The sequence below is a fragment of the Planococcus citri genome, chromosome 4 (genome assembly GCF_950023065.1).
Source record: "Planococcus citri chromosome 4, ihPlaCitr1.1, whole genome shotgun sequence".
Lineage (NCBI taxonomy): Eukaryota > Metazoa > Arthropoda > Insecta > Hemiptera > Pseudococcidae > Planococcus > Planococcus citri.
The window spans coordinates 16,223,475-16,247,366 of NC_088680.1; the positions used below are offsets into that span (position 1 = coordinate 16,223,475).

General features: G+C 34.2%; 3 protein-coding genes across 7 annotated transcripts; 2 read left to right on the forward strand and 1 right to left on the reverse strand.

Moving 5' to 3' along the window:
• Positions 1-36: 36 nt before the first annotated feature.
• Positions 37-3,182, forward strand: LOC135845548 (E3 ubiquitin-protein ligase rfwd3.S-like). Its single transcript, XM_065364173.1, has 8 exons — positions 37-810; positions 883-1,028; positions 1,093-1,233; positions 1,310-1,558; positions 1,617-1,839; positions 1,903-2,131; positions 2,204-2,436; positions 2,513-3,182. The coding sequence occupies exons 1-8, from the start codon at positions 318-320 to the stop codon at positions 2,773-2,775; spliced, it is 1,977 nt and encodes a 658-aa protein (XP_065220245.1). The 5' UTR covers positions 37-317; the 3' UTR covers positions 2,776-3,182.
• Positions 3,183-6,804: 3,622 nt separating this feature from the next.
• Positions 6,805-8,745, reverse strand: Ubc4 (ubiquitin conjugating enzyme 4). The gene is made up of 5 exons (XM_065361227.1): positions 8,516-8,745; positions 8,169-8,321; positions 7,997-8,079; positions 7,747-7,910; positions 6,805-7,660 (listed from the first exon to the last, which is right to left on the reverse strand). The coding sequence occupies exons 1-5, from the start codon at positions 8,576-8,578 to the stop codon at positions 7,524-7,526; spliced, it is 600 nt and encodes a 199-aa protein (XP_065217299.1). The 5' UTR covers positions 8,579-8,745; the 3' UTR covers positions 6,805-7,523.
• Positions 8,746-12,994: 4,249 nt separating this feature from the next.
• Positions 12,995-21,632, forward strand: Prps (phosphoribosyl pyrophosphate synthetase). Of its 5 annotated transcripts, none has more exons than XM_065360124.1 (7): positions 12,995-13,131; positions 13,727-13,920; positions 14,192-14,381; positions 14,554-14,777; positions 20,262-20,435; positions 20,510-20,669; positions 20,751-21,632. In XM_065360124.1, the coding sequence occupies exons 1-7, from the start codon at positions 13,126-13,128 to the stop codon at positions 20,841-20,843; spliced, it is 1,041 nt and encodes a 346-aa protein (XP_065216196.1). In that variant the 5' UTR covers positions 12,995-13,125; the 3' UTR covers positions 20,844-21,632. The 5 variants fall into 5 exon arrangements, with proteins under 5 accessions (XP_065216196.1, XP_065216197.1, XP_065216199.1 ...); XM_065360125.1 differs by having other exon boundaries at positions 12,996-13,131; positions 14,192-14,375; XM_065360127.1 differs by lacking the exon at positions 12,995-13,131 and adding an exon at positions 13,236-13,369.
• Positions 21,633-23,892: the final 2,260 nt, after the last annotated feature.

Below are 23,892 nucleotides of genomic sequence, written 5' to 3' on the forward strand. Positions count from 1 at the left end.
AATATTTCTCATGTGTTTTTCGCATGTAAACATTCAACATTCTGATATTTGAAAAATTCGAAGTTTTTGAACGGAAAATTCTCGCTTCGACTTAAAAATTGTTTAATTCTATATTATTTTTGATTAAATCAATTAATTATCAACATTTCTGTGCAATTAGTACGTGCTCGATTGTATGATTCATTCCTGAACGATTTTTCATTGCGAAAATGATCATTGTTTAATCTGAAAAGTGCGTCAGTTCGCTGTACAAACTACAAAGTCAGTGATATTTTTCTTACTACTCGAAGATGATGTTCTCACGTTGACCTGCTGCGATGGAAAACGATGATTCTCTAGACGACGACGTAGTTGAAATAGTCCCCGAAGCCGAAGCACATGCAGGATCACCCATTAGAATACATCAGATAGCTGAAGAACCCCGAGAAATTGGTGATATTGTCGTAATAGCAGACGATGAATTACAATTCGATGGAGTGCGAGTTATTCAAGAGAACCATGCTGAAAGACCTATCGTACGGATTCGACGTCTAGACGCTGAGGCCAGATTATCGGAAAATCCTTCAGGATCGGTGGCAGTAGTGGTTGATCGTTCGGAGTTGAATTCAGGTAGACGACGTATTATTGCTGGACCAGGGATCGATGATTCTCCCGAAGAAGTTGTCGAAGAGATGGATATCGACGATGTAAATATTGAAGAGATTAACGTTATCGAAGTGAGGGACGACGAACCTTCGGTTATTATTGAGCAAAGAAACGAACCTTCGACTAGTTCCGAACAAAAGAATGAGCCAACTAAAAGTTCTACTGGTAAGGCTTATCGTCTGCGTTGAGAATAAAGTTGCTGTGAAATTCGTATTCTAATTCGAATTTTTTGTCTAGCACCTTTGAATGATACTGACGATGGAGATGCGGGACAACTATGTGCTATTTGTTATTCGTCGTATACGAATTCTGGCGAACATAGACTATCGTGTTTAAAATGTGGTCATCTTTTTGGCGAAAGTTGCATCAAGCATTGGCTTAAAGTAAACGAAAAACGGATCACTTATTTCGACATTTTTGTCCGGAATTTAATCAGTAATTTTTCAGGTCGGTTGCCAAGCTAATTCTCGCAGATGTCCATCCTGCAATGCGAAGGCTACAATTCGTGATATTCGTGTATTATACGCGAAGAATCTGATCGCCTTGGATACTACTGAAAAAGACAGACTTTTAGAAAAACTGGAAAAAGTACTAAAACACCTACAGCGATCTGAAATACCTCATTTATCGTACGATTCTAATCGATGATTTTTTTCCTCCAAAGGTTCAAAACGAAAAAAACAACATCGAATCGCAACTGAACGCATCGAGTTTGAAAGTAGACTTATTGACGAAAAAAGTACACGAATACGAAGAAAAAATCCGAATCTTGAGTGAAAATAACAACCAGAGAGAACAAACCACGTCGCATCAGGGGCTTTCTAAATTCAGCTCGAAGGTTCTATCGAGTTTCGTATTAAGCGTCGAAGGAGGCTGTAAAGTTCTCGCTTACAGCAGTCACATGTCATTATTGGTAAGTTCATCGAAGAGCTCGGATCCTTTGCAGGCTTCTAATTTACTTCTTTTTACAGTTAGCTTCTCAGTGCACCACTAATCCTTTATTTCCTGGTTATGGAATTCGTAAAATAAACGCATTCGATATGAAACCGACGTTATATCATTATGTACATAAGAAGACCATCAGGGATATGTGTTTTTCACCCAACGAAAGGGGCAGTTTGCTTTCCGTTTCATTGGACAAGACTGCTAAATTATTTGATGTCCAAAATAACACCGTTGTTCAAACCTTCGAAAGTAAGTTCACGTTGAATGCCCCCTTCCCTTTGCCATCTTTACTAAAAGTGTTGTATTTTTTAGCTCCTGTTCCTCTATGGTCTTGTACGTGGAGTTCTACGAACAATTACAAGTTCTACTGCGGCAGCCAGAACGGTACATGGTTCGCGTTTGATAAAAGACAAACAAGACCCGAGCCAGAACAGATAGTAGAATCGATCGATCCAAATGATAAAAGCGGTATCATATCGATTTGCCATTTACCTTCCAGACCTGGACGATTCATGCCAAACGGTGGCATCGTTGCTTGCCGGTGAGTCTTTCAAAGAGTAACATTCTCCAATATAAGTCACTTATCCATTCATCGAGCCAATTTTTTCTCCAGACTGAACAACGTCGTCGTTCATTACCCTGCCGGCGACACCACAGCTAGCAAGGTGCTACCAATTGAAGGATCATTCATGTCGATGCAATATAACAAGAATAACGATCATTTACTCATTTCTACAAAAGCCAGTACAAAGTGGACATCGTCGCGTCACATGATTTGTCAACTTTCCGAAATGAAAACTGGCGAATCAGATTCCGAATGTGTCGATGTACTACAAACGTTTTATGGTACGAATCTCTTCGATATTTTTCTCCCCACTGAACAATACTCGAATTTTAACGAAATCTGGGTTTCTCTCTACAGGAAGTCGTATCACCAACACTTTGAGCCGTTCAGCCTTCGTACCATTTCCCAACGGCGATGTGACCGTTTGCGCTTACAATTCACGTAACAATAACCTGGATTTATGGAGCGTTGTATCAGAGACCAAATTAGACATAACAGGAGTAAATTTAACCGATCCTGTCTTGGACATATGTTCAGTTCGTACCACCGATAAGGATATAATGATACCTTGCTTATCGGATAAGAAGCTTTCTGTGATAAGATTGAATTTTGAAGAATAGATAGACGAAAAATGCGTACATTAATTTAGCTCAAGGCTGTGAAAAAATATTAATTGTATTGTACGAGGAAAAATTTGTCGTATTTCTATCTCTGTATTGTACTTTTTTGCTCAGAAATTTTTAGATGTTTCCTTTTTTCGTTCGTCGTGTGAATAATGTTTATGACGTGTTTTTCCAGAGATGTGGTTTTGTTCAGGTACTTCCTTCTTACTGAAAATTGTGTTCGGCTCATTTTGGAGAAAAGCGAGTTGTTGCTCGTACGATTTCTCAATGATCGAGGATAAATATTTATACCTATTATTAAACGGAGAAATGTCACGTGGTGTTAATGCTGTACTGATAAGTGGCCATTTTTTTCGATTTTGTTTCTATTTATAAGAGTACGTATTATAGAATGTTTTTTTATATTGAAAGTGTTTTATTCTTCTGAATTTTGTTTCAGAGCTGTGACTCTTTTACGAAACTGCTTCGCTCGTTTTTGGTATTTTTTTAAAAAATCCAGATTCTGATTTTGAGACGGAAAAAATCAAGCTTTGGGGGCAGGAAGATCCACAAAATTCATTTTGGGATCCTAAAAGTGCATTTTCATCAATTTTATTATTTTTATTCGTGTCTGATGTATTTTTTAAAAATTGATATTGAGAACGTCGCAGTCAGAGCTATTCGAATGAAAATCGTTCAAATTTGGTATTCTGGATTGGTCTGGCGTTGGATTTGATAAGTTTGAGTGGAAATGACCGCCACTCAAACAAAATTTGTGTACGTTCACATTTTCAAGAAGAGAAGGGAGCAAAAGGGGGGGGGGGTCAACTTGGTAAAAAATGTCAAAACGAATCAATGGATAGGAAATTAAAAATTATATACTAGGCTTTTTAGAGCAATTGGGAGGGGGGGGGGAGTGAGAAATCCGCGTTTTCTGGCCTTGAAATATTTTGTTTCACTTTCCCTGATTTATTTGAGTAAGTGGGTGTACGTTTTGAAAGTATTGAATACGCGTTTCCTTCAAAAACAGGCATTTTGCCAAATTTTGGCATTTTTTTGAATACGTTGTTTTTTGGAAGAAGGTCAATTGTCATTTTCTAAAAATTGTGATTTTTAAAAAAAAGTCACATTATTGCAGAGATTGGATATTTTTTTAAAATAGACATTGTTTTGAACCCAAAGATAACATTTTTTCAAAAATTGGCATGTTTTCCAAAAAATGGAATTTTTTTCAAAAATTAGCATTTTTTCCAAAGATTGGCACTTTTTTCAAAATTTGGCATTGTTTCCAAAACTTAGCATTTTTTCCAAAAATTGACATTTTTCTCCAAAAAGTAACATGTTTTCCAGAAAAAAAAGGCATTTTCTCCCAAAAATTGGCACTTTTTCCAGAAATTGGCATTTTCCCCCTAAAATTGGCAGTTTTTTTCAAAAATTTGGCATTGTTTTCAAAACTTGGCATATTTTTCAGAAATTGGCATTTTTCTAAAAATTGGCAATTTGTTTTCCAAAAAATAACATGTTTTTCAAAAATTGAAATTTTTTTTCAAGAGTTGGCATTCTTTTTAGAAATTAGAATTTTTTCAAAATTTGACATTGTTTCCAATACTTGGCATTTTTTTCCAAAATTAGAATTTTTACCCTTTTGGCATTTTTTTAAAACATTGTTATTTTTGCAAAAATTGACATTTTTTTTTGAAGAGTTGACGGAATTTTTTCCAAAATTTGGCATTGTTTCCAAAACTTGGCGTTTTTTCCAAAAATTGAAATTTTTCCCTAGAAATTGGCATTTTTTCAGAAGTTGACATTTTTTTTCAAAAATTAGAACTTATTCCTAAAAATTGGCATTTTCTCCCTAAAATTGGCATTTTCCCCCCTAAAATTGGCATTTTCCCCCTAAAATTGGCAGTTTTTTTCAAAAATTTGGCATACTTTTTAGAAATTGGCATTTTTTTTTAAATTGGCAATTTTTCCCAAAAAATTACATGTTTTTCAAAAATTGACATTTTATTTTTAAGAGTTGGCATTTTTTTTAGAAATTGGAATTTTTTCAAAATTGGCGTTGTTTCCAAAACTTGGCATTTTTTTCCAAAATTGGCATTTTTTCCCAAAATTGGCATTTTCCCCCAAAATTGGCATTTTTACTTTTTTGGCATTTTTTTCAAACATTGATATTTGTTCCAAAAATTTACATTTTTTTTTGAAGAGTTGACGGAATTTTTTCCAAAATTTGACATTGTTTCCAAAACTTGGCATTTTTTCCAAAAATTGAAATTTTTTCTTAGAAATTGCATTGGCATTTTTTCCAAAAATTAGAACTTATCCCTAAAAATTGGCATTTTTGCCCTAAACTTGGCAGTTTTTTTCAAAAATTTGGCATTGTTTTCAAAACTTGGCATATTTTCCAGAAATTGACATTTTTCTAAAAATTGGCAATTTTTCCCAAAAAATAACATGTTTTTCAAAAGTTGACATTTTTTTTTCAAAAGTTGGCATTCTTTTTAGAAATAGGAATTTTTTCAAAATTTGGCATTGTTTTCAAAACTTGACATTTTTCCCCAAAAATTGAAATTTTTTCCAAAATTGGCATTTTTACCCTTTTGGCATTTTTTTTCAAATATTGATATTTTTTCCAAAAATTGGCACTTTTACCCTTTTGGCATTTTTTCCCAAGCCACTTTTCACGATTTTTGGTTTTATGTCACTTGACCCCTGCCTTAGAAGGCTGAGCCAATTTGGTATATACATTCATAACTAAGGTATCCTAGTTCCTAGATGTGCATTTTTGTGGTTTTGAAAATTCAAACCCAACTCATCCTGCCCATGCCCTCCAGCTGCCAAGGAGCAGGTTTTTGTATCATTTTTGGTGGTTTCTAACTTGGTGTCGGTTGGTGCGATAGCTAGATCCTCCCTAAATTGACCTAGGAGGTTGTAATTCAACATGTGACTTCACAAGGTGTCCAAGGGATTCTTTTTTGAGGGGGGTGGCTTTTCAACTCCAACTTAGCCCCTCTCTAGCTGCAAAAAAGAGGATTTCAACAATTCAACTCCATTTTTTATGGTTTTTGATTTTCCATTATGGCTGAAGCCTCCCCAAATTGATCAGGGAGGCTGAAATTTGCCATGTACATTCACAATGTGTACCAGATGTGTATTTTAAGAGTTCCAAATTTGCAACTTTAACCTAGTCCCTCTCAATCTGCGAAAGGTGGATTTTTTCGATATTTTTCACAGTATTTCGTTTTTGTGTCATTGCTGGAGCCTCCCCAAATTGAACTAGGATACTGAAATTCGGCGTGAATATTTGCGAAATGTCCTTGATGTGTTTTTTGAGGTGGGGGGGGGGGGATTTCTGCACTCTTATCCATTATCCATCTCCTTCATCTACGTAAAAGTAGATTTTCGTTACATCTTTCACAATTCCTGATTTTGTGTCTCTTGACTCTGGACCAGGAGGCTGAAATTTGCTCCCCCTTAGCTACAAAAAACTAAAAAATGAGCTACAATTTCTTTTTTCACGTTTCAATTCAAATTCACCAGATTTTTCTAAACATTCAATAATAAAACAGAGCATTTCTATTTTTAACCTGTTCAAGTAGGTACTTATCAACGATGGACTCGAAGGTCAATGTTCGAACTAGCAAAATGGAAAACAGCGAATCAAACCGAATCGATCATTTACTTATACCTAAAATGTAACTACAATACCACCATACGCGAAGAATATATTATTCTGATTTCAGTACATTTCGAAGACATCGTCGAAAAATAGCTACAAAATGGCATTATTATTTCGCAAGTTCAACAACCCGATCTGAATATTAACTAAGAACGAGCGAGTCGAGTTTAATCGAGCAATTTATTCGTGAATTAAAATTTCACACTGACGATTCTTATCGCCTAAGGCGAAGGCAACACGACGAGTAAGTATTATCTTATCTGAAAAATTGAAACTTTAAAACATCATCGTGTCATCGAAAAAAATGTAAAAAATGCCATCTCGAAGAATTGATATTCTAACTAAGATACGTACGAAATAAACGGATATAGTTTTAGATAATTTTATTACAATAAAGAAATTCACGATATTACATTATCATTCTGTAGGTTGTTGTAGTATAGCTACCGTAAAAATAAACGACGAAAAAAAAACGTACGGGACCTGTCGATAAATCATTAATCCACATCGCGAATACTAAGTTTTGGTTAATTAATGGGGAGGGGGGATGGTGAAACGACATGGAAAATTATCGATTTTTAAAATAAAAAATATCAACTTAGATAAAAACGATATTACATTACTTTTAAAAACGCTTATCAATATTGTGTATTTTCAGAAGACGAAAAATGACTGTACAGATTGTAGTAGGGTAGGTATTATTTGCACGACTTTTGACTTGAGACGCGGTGTATGCAGCTGACTTCGGCCTTCGGGAAGGGGACTACGAGAAAAAATGGGGAGAGATTTTAAAAAGCGTGATATATATGTACATTATATTACAATTTTACAATGGTAACAGAGAGTAACCGAATATGGACCATACATTCTCAATATGAAAAATCTTAAGTTCTAATTTTCACGTTTATATGTATATCGAACGAAAGAAAATGAAACGAGAGAGAGACAGAGACGCGAATATTTTACACAACTGGTCGCTCTGCAAAAGTGTATAAAAAATTCCGAGTCACGTCGATTTTGTTCGTATATTACGACGTACACACAATATAAGATGCAGATGTGTATGAGAAAAGAAATCGAACGCGGATTATCCGAATATCTGTTCGATTGCTTTATCCATATCCCAATTACAGGTTGATAACGCAACGAGAGCTTGATCCATATCGCAGCCGATACCCATTATACGTTCGATTTTCTTAGTGTAGTCTTCTTTTTTACGTGGACCTGAAAATAAACACAGCGAATCAGCCCACTGAACTATTGAACAAACGATACGAGCATTCGATAGTGTATAAGTTTGTATCTCTAACCATCTGCGTAGGTGCTGGTCCAATGTTCAGCTGTAGAGACAAATATTTCGGGGTATTCTTTGTATTGGCGAGCGACTACAGCATCTTGAGGATCGTCCGGTTCTGGAGAGGCCATCAAAGCTTGCAACGAAAGTAACACCGTCCTTAAGGTCATCGCTGCAGCCCTGTTTCATAGACATATTGTATATTAATGACACGAGGCACTTTCGATGCAACATGCACATTGTTGTGGTACGTTTAATATACTGACCATTGATCTTTCAATATATCTAAACAAATAGCTCCAGTAACCGATGAAATATTAGGATGCCATACTTTCGTTAAAAACCTGACCTGTTGAAATAAAAACATTCGAGTTAATAAATACTGAACTGATGTACGTATACGTAACTTCCTCGTGTAGTAAATGTAAGCCTACGTACTTTGGGTGGATTAAAGGGATAAGTTTCTGGTACTTTTATTTCCAATAGGAATTTACCACCTTCATAAGGCGTATCGGGAGGTCCTGCTATTTCACCTTTTAACTCGGAATAATTGTCGTCCAACAGCTCAACTCGTATCGAACATCTTGTAACCTGAGAGAACAATCAGTAGTGATGATGCATCGTTTTAAACAATGTGTATAGAGGTCAATGCACAAAATACTAGATTAAGGATTATGTTCAGTATTCGTACTTGGTACTACCCGAACGAATGAAGTTCGAGAAGAGTGAACTATCGTAAGGGGCGAGATATTCTAGGTTAGGGTAAAAAGAAATAAATCGTGTACCTCTTCGCTGCGGATTACTTCTTTAAATTCACGTTTTATCCTCTGTGATGCTATGTTTTCCATGAGTATTTGTTACGTTTACTAAAAAATAATACTATTATGAACGCGATACGCTTTTCATTACCGAATGGAATTAAAATGTTAATTACTGCTACGATCGAAGAAAAAAAATCACATAAATTTATTTACGTTACAATTTGCCGTAATCATCCAGACATCGAACCCTTTTTATTTTTTCACGACAGCGTTACCAACGTTTACACAACTTTGTATTTCGTTCATTGGCAACATTGCTGAAAAGATTCATTCGGTCGATTTTATTTTTCGTCATTCGTTGGTAAATTACCATTATTAATTAATTACCAAATTTCAAATTTTTCAGCAGAACGAAAGTAGCGAATTAATTATTAATAATTTGAAAATTTAATTTAAAAAAATTGAAAGCGCCTCTGAATGGCTCCTTGGCCATTGCCATTGCTCATTTCAAACAAAAAGTGTGATTTTTTTATTCCAATTTCCAACTTGACAGTTCCCTCGAGGGTCGAGGCCTCGATGCTTGCTTTCAGATTAGAAATTCAGAAATTAGAAATATTGGACATTTGAACTTGGAGGATCAGGATCCTATAGAATAGAATTCAAAACATAATATAAGCTCACCACGTGAAGAAAGCAAAACTCGAAAATTTCCAATAATTTAAGTATACCTACATATATTTGAAAAGAAAAACTCTCTCCTCCTTATTTTTAAACTTTTATTTGCGAATTGCGAGTACTTTTCAAAAAGTTACAACTTTCCATCATCAGGAAAGAGCACTAGTTGTAACTTTTTGAAAAGTACTTCGCAAATAAAAGTTTGAAAATAAGGAGAGAGTTTTTTCTTTTCCAGTATTATTGGACTCCTTAGTTTAGGTTCACCTTTACCAAACGCCTAAATATACTTCAAGAAATAGGTACCTAATAACATTTTTTGAATTGGATTTGGAATAAGAACTTCATTTTTCTGGCCTCATCAACCAATAGGAGGTGTTGCATAAACTCAAATTTGAAAACTTTGAAGTTTAATGTTTAAACTAACTCAAATCAGCCTGAACAAACTGCGAAACAAAGGGCAAAAATTTCGAAAATTTATGATTCAAGAGTTTAAACCATATTAATTTTGTCAAACGTACGTTGATAAAGTTCAAAAGAAAAAAAAGTGTTCGAAGAACGAAGGCAGAAATCGCCTTGGTAATGGGGTACAGAAACAGAATCTTAAAACAGACATACTTAAGTAAATTTCGCGAAATTCGAACAACAATTTGTTAAAAAAAAACTGCGAATCAATGAAAAGAAAAACTGATGTAATTTCAGGTAGGTACACAAATTGGTCAAAAATACATGAAAAAGTTTTCAAAAGTGTGTTGAAACTATCAAACTTGAGAAAAAATTTAAATCACTGAAAATTATAACGAAACATGACAAATTAAAATTTCAGTAAAAATTGTGCAAAAAAACCATGAAGTGTTAAAACCGCGTAAAAATAAAGTAAAATATATAAAATCATTTCGAAGATCATTTAAATAGGTAGGTACTTATCTGAAAATCAAGAAAAAAAGATTATAAAATTTCAATAAAATTTGTCAAAATTCAGCAAAAATATAATAAAACTGCGAAACAATATTTGAAAAATCAAGACCCCCTCCAACGCACAAATAAAAGCATCAATTAGTATAAAGAAAACGAAAAGAGTAAAATCACCAAATTATAAAAACGATGAGTAAAATTCAAAAATTGTCAATGATTTTAATGCATTTTGACGCTTTTTAAAATTACTTTTATGTGTTTTTAAGACTTTTTCATGCACTTTGGGCAATTTTCATCGAACTTTCAACAAGTTTTGTTAATTTTCAACGATTTAAATTTTTAAAAAATGTTCTTACGTAAGTAGGTAATTTTAATGAGTTCTCATTTTCTAACATAACATTTCTTTTTTTGAAAATATTGACGATTTTTGTTTTTGTTATTTTCAGTACTTTTACGAATTTTTGGGCGTTTTTACAGCATTTTAGAAGATTTTCGCAACATTTTAAAATGCATTTTTGGGAAACTTTACTGAAATTTCATCACTTTCAGACAACTTTTATGTCTTTTTTTACGTTTTCAGCGCTTTTTCACGGATTTTGGGCAAAGTTCGTTGAAATTTTATTACATTTCGGTAATTTTCAATCAATGCATTTTCGGAAATTTATTGATACACTATTTTAAGTAGGTACCTAACATGTTTGTAACCCTTTTCATGCACTTTTAACAACTTCATTGAAAATAAAATTTCATCACTGTGTTTGATGGATTTTGGCGAGTCATAGGTTTCCACACATTTTTTAAAATTTTTTCACGAGTAATTTTCATTGAAATTTTAGCAGGTATGTTCATTTTCAATGATTTTTTTGTGTTTTTTTAAAAGTGTTTTTTCATAATTTCCATTTCCAGGGATGGAAAGCTAGCTGAAAGCTAAAAGCTGAAAGCTGAGGAAGTTTGGGACTTTTGGTAGCTAAAAGTTCTAGCCAAAAGTTTTATGTATTCAGCTTTCTTTCAGCTTTTTTACAAACGAAAGGTTAAATGAAAAAGGGGCCTTGGTCATTTTTTTTACTGATTTTTATATGTTCAAATAGACTTGAAATGTTTCTCTACAAGGAAATATTTTCCAATTCATTTTTTTAATCATGGAAGAACACTTCAATATCACTGAATATGGTGAATTATTTTTTTTTTCAAATTCAAAAAACAAAAAAAATGACCAAGGCCCCTTTTCAATGGAAATGGAACCCATCAAATTCATTTGGTTCAGTTTCTGTTCAAGTTCTTTTTTGATTTTCACATTTTATTTTTCCCATGTTTCAATTTTTTCGTGTTTTTTTTTCGTTGTGGTTGTGAGTTTCCATTTTCCTTTCAATTCACCTCATTAAAAAAAATTGGTAAAGGTGAAACCTGAAAGCTGAGGAAGTTTGGGATTTTTGAAAGCTAAAAGCTAAAGTCAAAAGTTTCATCTTTCAGCTTTCCATCCCATTCATTTCACTGCCTTTTTAACTCTTTTTCGTGCAATGCTGGTCAATTGAAAAATTTTCGAGACTTTCTCTTACATTTTTGACTCATCACTTTTTCGTTCATTTTTGTCAAATTTTACTAAAAGTTCTTCACTTTGTGGTAGGTAAATTAAATACTTACCAGTAATTTTTATGCATTTTTTTATCTTTTAAATGTGTTTAAAAGGCTTTTTTTGAAAATTAATTTTGGAAAAATTGTTATTAGTTTTGGATTAGGTAGATATTTTTTCTAATTTTATCCAAGCTTTTGCCCTTGCTTCGCCTGGGTCAATTTGATTCTCTTCTCAGAGTTACAATTTCAAGAAATAACCTATTAAATTTGAAAAACGTTGAGATCAGAAAAACCTAATTTTTTTTCATTAAAATTGACGACGTTGTTTTTACTATATTTAAATCACAAATTTTTCAAAACTGAAAAGTTTTGCGCTCGATTTGCTCGGGCCATTCAAGATGCTACTTTTAAAACTGTTAAAAATATGAAAATTAAACAGAACAATTCCAGAAGTAGGTACTCAATACTCGTCAAAGTAGGTATACAAAAAATGCAAATTTTTCACATTTTCTGAACAGAAATACTGGATTTTCAAAGTTTTTTGATACTACAGTGCTCAGAAATTCAGAATGTTAAAATTTTGATTAAACTTGAACTGAAATGTAAAAGTTTTGCTATCATTGCGTTGTGTTTCTTTTCTTTGTTAGTCTCCATCAAAATATTCAAAATTCAAAAAACGTCCTATAATCCTCATCCACTCTCACATCTCATTCTCAATCTCAATAACCCTTCTAGCTTTTTTCTAAATGTAAGTACATATAGTATGAAAAATATATCAGGAATTCGACATAAAATTCAAAGAAAAAAAATGCAAAAAGAATGGACTGCCTAAGTACCTAGTAATTATTTTCTTTTTGTTTGACGATGACGATTTGTTTTAAGAGCCCTTTTAGGTTTCAATTAAAATACTCGATTTAGAGCTGTTTTTCGATTTCGACGAGCTGCTTTTTACCTTTTACCATGGATGAAAATATCATTAAAAGCCAAAAGGGAAGGTGAAGGAACAGAAAGGGACCCAATTTTTAGTTTACAACTTACAAGTAGAGTAGGCCCATTTTTCATGAGTCCTCGCTGGCTACTGCTCTTTCTGCTGTGTATGTTATGTTAGCTTTCAGTTAATAAATTAAAAATCAGTTAAATTCTGCAAATTTTGAAGCATGAACTTGAACACTTTCTCGAAGAATTCATTCACTTCAATTTTCACGTAAATAAATCCAAATCGTAATTTTATATTTTTTTACCAAACTGAACGAAACTATGAAGTATGAACTTCGAACGAACGATAAATGCCTTGCTTTAATACAAAAAAAAACAATTTGGCAAAAAAACGAAAAAAATTCAAAAAGTGTTTCATTCGCAGTAAAATTCACAGAACTCATAAAAATATTTCGAAAAAACAATCGTTTTCTACTTTTTATCGCGAAACCGAACGAAAAAAATTATCGATAAATTAAATCTCGTACTAGAAGGAATTTATGCAGGTAATTTTCTAATTAATTATCCATTTCCAGTACATTTTCATCAAAATGAAGGACTCGAGAAAGGGAAAATTATGGCAATTTTTACGTTGTCAACATAGACGTTGTTTGTCTCTCCTCTTCCTCTCCCTCGCACCATTCAACAAACACGATGGTGATAATGGTTATATAAAATAATTTCGGCATTTAATTTAATTCGCAAATTTATTCGTCGATTTGAAGTAATATCGATCGGTACGCGGTTAGTAATTGATAGTTATTATTCGGGTACAAACACCACTAATGTTGGTTCAATAACGGTGCGTGAATTAACCCTCTTTTTTTCTCTATCTGATTGTCTGGGTATCGTATAATACATAAGCAGACCGAGGACGTTGAATCGTTTCGTTATGGAAACTAACATGTGCAATTCTAAGTGCATCTTTTAATAATCTATTACTACCTAGTACTACTACTATCGACTTGTCGCAATAAAAACTGCTTTTGCACTGGTGCCATAGATGTACATTAAGTAAACAATTTTGCATGTGAACATGGGAGCTGCGCTGCTTAACATGACTGTGTAATTGAGTTTAATGGTGAACTGATGCCTTTGCAGGATATTGTTAACTTTACAAGTGAAATACAATCGAATTTAGAACCAGCTGTACATCCAGTTCTACGCCAAAGGATGCCTAACATAAAAATATTCAGCGGTAGTTCGCATCCGGACTTGGCTCAGAAAATCGTCGATCGTCTAGGCATCGATATCGGTAAAGTGGTCACGAAGAAGTTCAGCAATTTGGAAACTTGGTAAGCTGAAATATGAAATCTCTCACGTTGGTCGTAATGACAATCTCGTATCCGGTATGTGTGTGAGAAGATGAGGTGTTATTGCTTAGAAAATTGCTCGCCTTCATTAACGATGAATAAGTTTTGGTGCCAAAATTTGCCATTTTATTGGCACATTGTTGCATCTTTTTACCTAATGATCCTTTGACGAAATATTTTTACAAGCGAACACCTTGTCAGATTTTTCGAAGCGTGTTAAATAATACAAATATGTAATACACGTTTGTTACAGCGTCGAAATAGGCGAATCGGTCAGAGGAGAAGATGTTTACATCGTTCAAAGCGGTTCCGGCGAAATAAACGATAATCTGATGGAGTTACTCATTATGATAAACGCTTGCAAAATTGCCTCAGCATCTCGTGTCACCGCCGTTATTCCATGTTTCCCGTACGCGCGTCAGGATAAGAAAGATAAAGTAAAAGTTCAGTTTGTTTCATAACCACGTCCACGGACGTTAATAGCGCTTACGTTTGCGTCAATTATTATTGTTGTATATATTTTTTACAACGCGTCATCGCTCATCGGCTTGAAAACATGTTTACTAAGCTAGTTTTACTAATTAGCGATGCGTTTTGTTTTGGTTTTTTATGCAGAGTCGAGCCCCCATTTCGGCGAAATTAGTCGCTAACATGTTATCGGTAGCTGGAGCCGATCATATTATTACGATGGATTTGCACGCGTCACAAATACAAGGCTTCTTCGACATTCCTGTCGATAATTTATACGCTGAGCCAGCTGTACTTAAATGGATTAAAGAAAATATTCCTCAGTGGAATAACAGTATCATCGTTTCTCCCGACGCTGGTGGTGCTAAAAGGTACACACTAATATGGTTTAGAAATAATAATCACCTTTATCTCGTATATTTTTACAGTTACGTCAAGCTCGACGTAGTTTGATCTCTCTCGTCTCTTATCGTGTGATAATTAACGATTAGCTGTACTCGAATGGGTATAGCTTAGATAAGCCTAATTTCACCTCGTAACGCGAAAGCTTCGACATCGAAATGAAGTTTTTGGATAATAGACGAATTAAATATTACGTACTTTCGGTCGAAATCTACTTTTAATGCACAATTTTTATTTATTTTCCGTTATGTCGTCGTTTGCGGTAGGCCTGTTGGCTTGTCTGCTATGGTGTGGAACTTGCTGAGGGTGAGTTTGAGGTAACGGTGTGTTTCCTCCTTGGTCTCCCTCTGCATCTTTTCCCCGTTGGTGTGTATTGGAGGAAGGAATGGAAACCGATTTTTTTTTTCAAAATTATTGATGATGGTCGAGGTTTGCGGTTATGACCCGAAAAATAATGGTTATGGTTTTTTTTTTCATTCATCACAAAATAATTGCACTTCAATGTCATAAAAGTGCGCCTGCGGCCAAAAAAACAAAAAAAACACAATTTCACTGCCATTTTTTGAGTTTGAAGAAAATTTTAGACAAATTAAGCCCTTTTTTTCTCAAAAATCATATTAAATGTCCTATTTTACACTAAAAAATGAGATTTCTACTCAAAAAAATAACCATTATGTATTTAACCAAAACAAAAAAGTAAATTGGTTAAGGTTATGGTTAAAAAATGTTAAATCAATAATTTCGGTTATGGTTAAGGTTGCAGTCAGGGTTGCGGAACGATACTAATACTGGCGAAACCGTCTAATTTTTGAAAAAAATTGATGAAAAACCGATTTACAAAATACCGATTATAGTTCGTCATATGAAAATGGGAGTAATTGCACCCCGCCCTCCGCCGATCCTCCGGGACAACTTTTTTCTTAAAGGGAACATCCTAAGGAATATTTTAAAGCAAACTTGCCCAAAAAAAAGTTGGCCTTACTTACAAAATGGCGGCCATTTTGATTGACAGGTCAGCTGAAATCGCAGATTTTGCATTGCACGAAATTTTTCACCTGTCCAAATTTCAAGTGCTAAAGTGCGTTTTTCGATTTTTGGTGAATTTTTGAAAATCCAATTTAGGACAAAAATGTGGGAAAAAATCAAAATTTTACCAAATTGACCGAGAAAGCTGAAATTTGGGATATACCCTATTTTCGACCTACCAAATCGATTGGAAACTGTTTCAAACCGTTTTGAGCAGTTCTGGAGTCTCCAGCAGATTTTTGAAACTCGAAATTCTCACAAAATTTCACCAAAATGGAGTTTTGGTAGCCGAAATCTACTGTGCAAACTAATTTCAATACGCTGCGAAGTCAACTGCAAGGGAATTTCAAGTCGTTTTGGAGCCTCCAGTGACTTTTTAGAAAATTCCGGAAGCCTCCAGCAGATAGATGGAAAGCTGAAATTTACTCTACACTCCAATTTTAACACCCTCTGAAGACGACTTCAGGTGGGTTCAAGTCATTTTAGAGTCTCCAGCGACTTTTTTGAAAATTACTGGAGCCTCCAGTAGATTTTTGAAACTTGAAATTCCAGCAACATTAATTTATCGAATGGAGTTGGCAAGCTGAAATTTACTTCGCAGACACATGGTGGTTTCAAATGGTTTTGAAGCTTCCAGCTACTTTTAGGAAATTTCAATTTTCCAAAAAAACGCCGTATAACCTTTCAAAAAGTCGATGGAGGCTCCAAAACGACTTGAAATCCACCAGCAGTCAACTTCGTAGCGTATTGAAATTAGTTTGCAGCTTTCCATCTTCATTTGATGAAATTTTGTGAAAATTCAAAGTTTCGAAAATCTGCTGGAGGCTTTAGGAATTTTCAAATAGTCGCTGGAGGCTCCAAAATGACTTGAAATTCACCTGCAGTACTTCGTAGCGTATTGAAATTAGTTTTTAGAATAAATTTCAGCTTTACAACTGCAATTTGATGGAATTTTGTGGGAATTTCGAGTTTCAAAAATCTGCTGGAAGCTCCAGAACTGCTCAAAACGGGTTGAAACCGTTTCTAATCGATTTGGCATGTCGAAAATAGGGTATATCCCAAATGTCAGCTTTCTCGGTCAATTTGGCCTAAATTTGATTTTCAAAAATTCACCAAAAATCGAAAAACGCACTTTAGCACTTGAAATTTTGACAGGTGATAAATTTTTGCATAATCTTTCAATCTACCTTTGTAAGGTTAGAAAAATTTCGTGCAAGTCCTATGTTGAAACGCAAAATCTGCAATTTTGGCTGACCTGTCAATCAAAATGGCCGCCATTTTGTAAGTAAGGCCAACCTTTTTATGGGCAAGTTTGCTTTAAAATGTTCCTTAGGATGTCCCCGTTAAGAAAAAAGTTGTTACGGTTGATCAGCGGGGGGGGGGGGGGTGCAATTACTCGTATTGTCATATGCAGGACTATTTAGGAATTCCAGCAGTCTTCTTTTAAATTCACTGCTTGAGTATTTGTACAATTATTCTTTTGCATTTTTCACTGTTTTCAGAGCTACTTGTACTTAGTTCTTTAAATGATCTTCTGTTTCTCCAATTTCATCTTCTATTTGTGTTTCTTGTGCATTTTCATCACTGCAGAGTTCTTCAAAATATTCCTTTGCATCATTGATTTTTATTTTTGGCAAACTAACTTATTCGTTGAAAGAGTATTCCACGGTAAGATAGGCGAAATGGCCCTGTTCCCAGATTTGTAAAATTATGATGGATTATTGTTGGGCACCTACAATGAAAATTTTCGAGTGGAATTTCCGCCCCCCAACCTACCTCCCTTGGACAGTATAGCCAAAAAACGCGTTTTTTGGGAGAAAAATGCTGTATCCGTGAGTAGTGAATAGAAAATTCTGGTACCACGCGGAATATGTAGGGGAAACCTGGGCCTTTCAACATGATTTTTTTTCAAATTTTTTTATCATAGTGGTGGGGGTAAAATTGACAAAAGAAAACTTTGAACCGCCACAGCTCCGGGCTAAATGGTTTATCCTAAAAACTGTTTTCGCCGAAATGTGTCTTTTTACAAGTACTTTCTTCCTACCAATCCATAAAATTGAAATTTTGTCTGCAAAAGGCTCATATTTGCGAAAAACCCTGAAAAATACACGTTTTCCCCGTTTTTTTTTTTGCAAAATCATGCTAAATTTGCAAAAAATGTATAGAACAAAAAATGTTTGTGAGGTAGGTACATACCTACGTACCTATTATGGTACCTGCACTTTCTGATAATGCGAAAAATCGCCACTGCGAACTTGCCAAAAATTCCTAATTTTGCCAAAATTATCAGAAAGGTCTCGTTTTTGTCAAAATTATAAAAAAAAATCCTCACTTTTGTCGAAATTGTCAATAAACACAGTGTTTTTGGCCATAATTGTCGAAAAATAATCTTATCACATTATCAAGAAATACTACATTTTTTTTGTAAAAATAAACAAAAAGCCCTGCTGTTTGCCAAAATTATTAAAAAAATTGAAAAACTCAACTTTTTTTTGTAAAAATAGCAAAAAAAAGCACAATGTTTTTTGCAAAAATGTTTTAAAAATTTTTATACTTTGCCAGAAAAGTTGTCAAAAAAGAATCATTTCTGCCAAAATTGTACAGAAGTTTCTTTTTTAAAAAAATTATGAAAAATCCCAACTGTTGTTAAAATTGCCAAAAAAAGTCCTGTTTTTTGCCAAAATTGTTGAGGAATACCTTTTTTTTTGACGTTATCAAAAAAGTCATTTTTTTTGCAGAACTGACCAAAAAACTTCGTTAGTAGCAACAATTTTGAAAATTCCTGCTTTTGTCAAAATTATCCTAAAAACTCCTTATAATGTTTTTTGCCAGAATTGTCTGCAAAGTTCTGTTTTTGCCTAAATTATCAAAAAAGTCTCGTTTATGTCAAAATTATAAAGAAGTAACTTTTTTGTCAAAATTATAAAAAAACTCTTAATTTTTGTAAAAATTGCCAAAAAATTCCTGCTTTTTGCCGAAATGTTCAAAAAAATCCTGTTGCCGAGATTGGCAAAAATTCTTGCTTTTGCCCAAATTATTCTAAAAAGTTCTGTTTTTTGCCAAATCCTTGTCAAAATTTATTACTTATTATATTTTTTTTTTGTGTTTTTTTTGCCAAAATAAATACATAAGGTATTGTAAAAAAAAGTGCTGCTTTTAGTCAAATTCAAAACTTCTGCTCTTTGTCAAAATTGTTAGCAAGTTCTACTTTTTTGACATAATAATATTTCTTGCAGAAATGATCAAAAAACTTTGTTAGTAGCAAAAATTTTGAAAATTCCTGCTTTTGCCAAAATTACCTATCATAAAAACTGCTTACCTATAATGTTTTTTGCCAGAGTCAGAATTGTCTGCAAAGTTTTGTTTTTGCCTAAATTGTCAGAAATGTCTCGTTTATGTCAAAATTATGTATAAAGAAGTTCCTTTTTTGTCAAAATTATAAAAAACTCCTAACTTTTGTAAAAATTACCAAAAAATTCCTGTTTTTTGCCAAAATAATCAAAAAAATCCTGTTGCCAAAATTGGCAAAAATTCTCGCTTTTGCCCAAATTATTCTTCAAAAAATCTTTTTTTTTTGCCAAATCGTTGCTAAAATCAATTTTTTTCGATGAAAAAAAAACAATTTTTGCCAAAATAAATTTATACTTAATATTGTAAAAAAAAAACTTTGCTTTTAGCCAAAATTTTCAGAACTTCTGCTTTTTGTCGAAATTGTCAGCAAGTTCTAATTTTTTTGACAAAAAAGACACATTTTGGCGAAAACAGTTTTTAGGATAAACCATTTAGCCCGGAGCTGTGGAGGTTCAAAGTTTTCTTTCGTCAATTTTACCCCCACCACTATGATAAAAATTTTTGAAAAAAATCATCTTGAAAGGCCCAGGCTTCCTCACATATTCCGCGTGGTACCAGAATTTTCTATTCACTACTCACGGATACAGAATTTTTCTCCCAAAAAACGCGTTTTTTGGCTATACTGTCCAAGTGAGGTGGGTTGAGGGGGGGAGCGGAAATTCCGCTCGAAAATTTTCATTGGAGGTACCCAACAATAATCCATCATAATTTTCCAAATCTGGGAACAGGGCCATTTCGCTTATCTTACCGTGGAATACCTTTTGTGTCAATTCTCCTTATGATCTTATACACCTTTGGCTGTAACTTGTATGTGTCATGCACCAGGAATGTGATGAAATTTTCCCAGCTCTCTCGCTGTAATTTCTTAGACTTTCTCTTGACTTTTGCCGACTGTTTTAAATATTCTTCACCATTCAAAAAAATCAGCGGATCAAAAAATCGGCAAAAAATCGATTATTTGAGGCCAATTTTATTGATGTTTGATTGAATCGATTTTTAATCGACACCACTGTCACAATGGATTTGATGTTTTTCCATTCTTCTTCAATATAAATAATACGATTGTATGTTTTCAGAGTCACCTCGATCGCCGATCGTCTCAACGTAGAGTTCGCCTTGATCCATAAAGAACGTAAAAAAGCCAACGAAGTTGCCGCCATGGTTCTTGTCGGAGATGTCAAAGATAAAGTTGCCATCTTAGTGGACGATATGGCCGATACTTGCGGTACCATTTGTCACGCCGCCGAAAAGTAATCTTATCTCGTTCACTGCCCCCTAAGCCAAAACTACCCACTTGTAATCTGAACGTATTCTCATTTCTCAGGCTCACTCAAGCTGGAGCGATCAAAGTTTACGCCATCTTAACGCATGGTATTTTCTCGGGACCAGCTATTTCTAGAATTATTAACGCTTGTTTCGAAGCTGTCGTCGTCACAAACACTATTCCGCAGGATAGACATATGAAAGAATGCGATAAGATCAAGGTATAGTACATCAATCTTCGTCTAATTATATATTTTTCTTTAACCAGTATATTAATTTTAACCTCGATTTCCCCTTTGCAGTGTATCGACGTCTCGATGATGTTCGCCGAAGCAGTCCGACGTACCCATAATGGCGAATCGGTCTCGTATTTGTTCTCAAACGTGCCGTACTAAATTATTATTTCATACTTTACACACTTTTAAGCCGTATAGATTGTGATTTACGTAGTTTGAACGCGTGAGCGAGAACGAAAAACAAAATAAAAAAAAAACTAAAATTATGTATATCGAGTTTGTAAACTCGAATTTTTTTTTATTATAGTGTTGATTAAATTATCGTTATTCGTTATTTATCTATAGTAAGACTTTATATAGGTGCCGTACACTTCGTAGAAGAAAGATGAAATTTTGTTGTTATTTCTAGTCAAAGTAATCATTGGCATTTATCCGCTCATCGGACATGTCATCTTTTCATCCAAAGACTATATCGAAACATCTGAATATATAGTCGACTAAAATTCTACCTAAAATTATGTACTAGTGAAACAGACAACATTCCTTTTAACGCCCCATTTACGTATCGAGTATTGTGTATGTAAAAATAATTTATTCTATTGTAATTTTTTTTTCTATGTCTTCTCGTTTAGCCCATTGAACCTTTTACGCATTTTTCTGCCGATGAGACCTGCATGATTTCTCGAAATGGTTTAATTTAATTGTTTAATGAATTTTGTTGCGTTAATTACCTATTTTTTTCCTGTGTTTCTATTTTGTGTTGAAGATGCTTTCTCTTTCGTGTTAGGAGTTTTGTAAACGTGATCATTTCCAAAAACAGATCAGCATTCGATCCTTCTTGGTGTACGAATGTCGAACATGATGCGAATTTCTCATTTCACCGTTTCTTTAATTATTCTCGTTCTTGAACACATTTATATACAGACAATAAAATTTTACTAAACGGTCGGTTGAAGTTGTTTTTCTTTTTGTAATTAGTCGGGGGGCCCCGCATAAGGATCACTCGCACCCCCTGCCGATCATACGGGACAGGTTTTTTCTTGAAGGGGGAGTCCTAAGGAACATTTCTAGCCCATATCCTAAAAAAAAAGTGGCCCTACTTACAAAATGGCGGCCATTTTGCTTGACAGGTCAGCCGAAATCGCAGATTTTGCGTACCAACACAGGATTAGCATAAAATTCTTTAAACTGTACAACGTTAAATCGAAAGAGCAGGCAAAAATTCATCACCTGTCAAAATTTCAAGTGCTAAAGTGCCTTATTCGATTTTTGGTGAATTTTCAAAAATTGAATTTTGGCCAAAACGCGAGCAAAAATCAAAATTTTACCAAATTGACCTAGGAAGCTGAAATTTGGGATATACCCAATTTTTGACCTACCAAATCGATTGGAAACAGTTTCAAACCGTTTTGAGCAGTTCTGGAGCCTCCAGCAGATTTTTGAAACTCGAAATTCCCACAAAATGTCATCAAACGGAGTGAGAAAGCCGAAATTAATACTGCAAACTAATTTCAATACGCTATGAAGTCGACTGCAGGTAAATTTCAAGTCGTTTTGAAGCCTGCAGCGATTTTTTGAAAATTACTGGAGCCTCCAGTAGATTTTTGAAACTCGAAATTCCTACACAATTTCATTAAATCGAGTTGAAAAGCCGAAATTAATTCTGCAAACTAATTTCAAGTCGTTTTGGAGCCTTTGGCGATTTTTTGAAAATTACTGGAGCCTCCAGTAGATTTTTGAAACTCGAAATTCCTACACAATTTCATTAAATCGAGTTGAAAAGCCGAAATTAATTCTGCAAACTAATTTCGAGTCGTTTTGGAGCCTCCGGCGATTTTTTGAAAATTATACTGGAGCCTCCAGTAGATTTTTGAAACTCGAAACTCTCACAAAATTTCATCAAACGGAGTGAGAAAGCCGAAATTAATACTGCAAACTAATTTCAATACGCTATGAAGTCGACTGCAGGTGAATTTCAAGTCGTTTTGGAGCCTCCGGCGATTTTTTGAAAATTACTGGAGCCTCCAGTAGATTTTTGAAACTCGAAATTCCCACAAAATTTCATCAAATCGAGTTGGAAAGCCGAAATTAATTCTGCAAACTAATTTCAAGTCGTTTTGAAGCCTGCAGCGATTTTTTGAAAATTACTGGAGCCTCCAGTAGATTTTTGAAACTCGAAATTCCTACAAAATTTCATCAAATCGAGTTGGAAAGCCGAAATTAATTCTGCAAACTAATTTCAAGTCGTTTTGGAGCCTCCGGCGATTTTTTGAAAATTACTGGAGCCTCCAGTAGATTTTTAAAACTCGAAATTTCTACAAAATTTCATCAAATCGAGTTGGAAAGCCGAAACTATTTCTGCAAACTAATTTTAAGTCGTTTTGGAGCTTCCGGCGATTTTTTTGAAAATTACTGGAGCCTCCAGTAGATTTTTGAAACTTGAAATTCCCACAAAATTTCATAAAATGGGGTTAGGAGGCCGAAATTTATTCTGCAAACCGATTTCAATACAATAATATGAAGTCGTTTGAATGGTAGTTATAGTTTCAAGTTATTTTGAAGCTTGCAGCTACTTACTTCTTGGAAATTTAATTCAATTCTCCTAAAAACGCCATGAAACCTTTCAAAAAAGTCACTGGAGGCTCCAAAATTACTTGAACCCACCTGAAGTCGTCTTCAGATGGTGTTAAAATTGGAGTGCATAGTTCATTTCAGCTTTCCATCTCCATTTTGATGAAATTATCTGGAGAAATTTCAAGTTTGAAAAATTCACTGGAGGCTTCAGTAATTTTCAAAAAATTGCTGCAGGCTCCAAAACGACTTGAAATTTACCTGCAGTCGACTTCACAGCGTATTGAAATTAGTTTGCAGGATTAACTTTGGCTTTCCAACTCCATTTGATGACATTTTGTGAGAATTTCGAATTTAAAAAATCTACTGGAGGCTCCAGAACTGCTCAAAACGGGTTTGAAACAGTTTCCAATCGATTTGGCAGATCGAAAATAAACCACAACCAGATGCTGAGGAAGAGGTAAAAGAGATTCCTATACCTTTCCATGAGGAATACCAGGCAGTATTAACTGAATTACAGACTTGCAGAAAGGATGATGGAGAGGAATTGTAATCATTTTAGTCTATTATTTGTCGAATTGTATGATTTGGTTGATGATCTCCTGGTTTTATGGGGTTTTCTTTATGATAATCAGTT

Coding starts and splice junctions, on each gene's coding strand:
- Prps (XM_065360124.1), top strand. Junction 13,921..14,191: donor TTCAGCAATTTGGAAACTTG/GTAAGCTGAAAT, acceptor CGTTTGTTACAG/CGTCGAAATAGGCGAATCGG. Junction 14,382..14,553: donor ATAAGAAAGATAAAGTAAAA/GTTCAGTTTGTT, acceptor TTTTTTATGCAG/AGTCGAGCCCCCATTTCGGC.
- LOC135845548 (XM_065364173.1), top strand. CDS start 318: ATGGAAAACGATGATTCTCTAGACGACGACGTAGTTGAAATAGTCCCC. Junction 1,559..1,616: donor GCAGTCACATGTCATTATTG/GTAAGTTCATCG, acceptor TTCTTTTTACAG/TTAGCTTCTCAGTGCACCAC. Junction 1,840..1,902: donor CGTTGTTCAAACCTTCGAAA/GTAAGTTCACGT, acceptor TGTATTTTTTAG/CTCCTGTTCCTCTATGGTCT.
- Ubc4 (XM_065361227.1), bottom strand. CDS start 8,578: ATGGAAAACATAGCATCACAGAGGATAAAACGTGAATTTAAAGAAGTA. Junction 7,911..7,996: donor GATATATTGAAAGATCAATG/GTCAGTATATTA, acceptor TCTATGAAACAG/GGCTGCAGCGATGACCTTAA. Junction 7,661..7,746: donor GACCAGCACCTACGCAGATG/GTTAGAGATACA, acceptor GTTTATTTTCAG/GTCCACGTAAAAAAGAAGAC.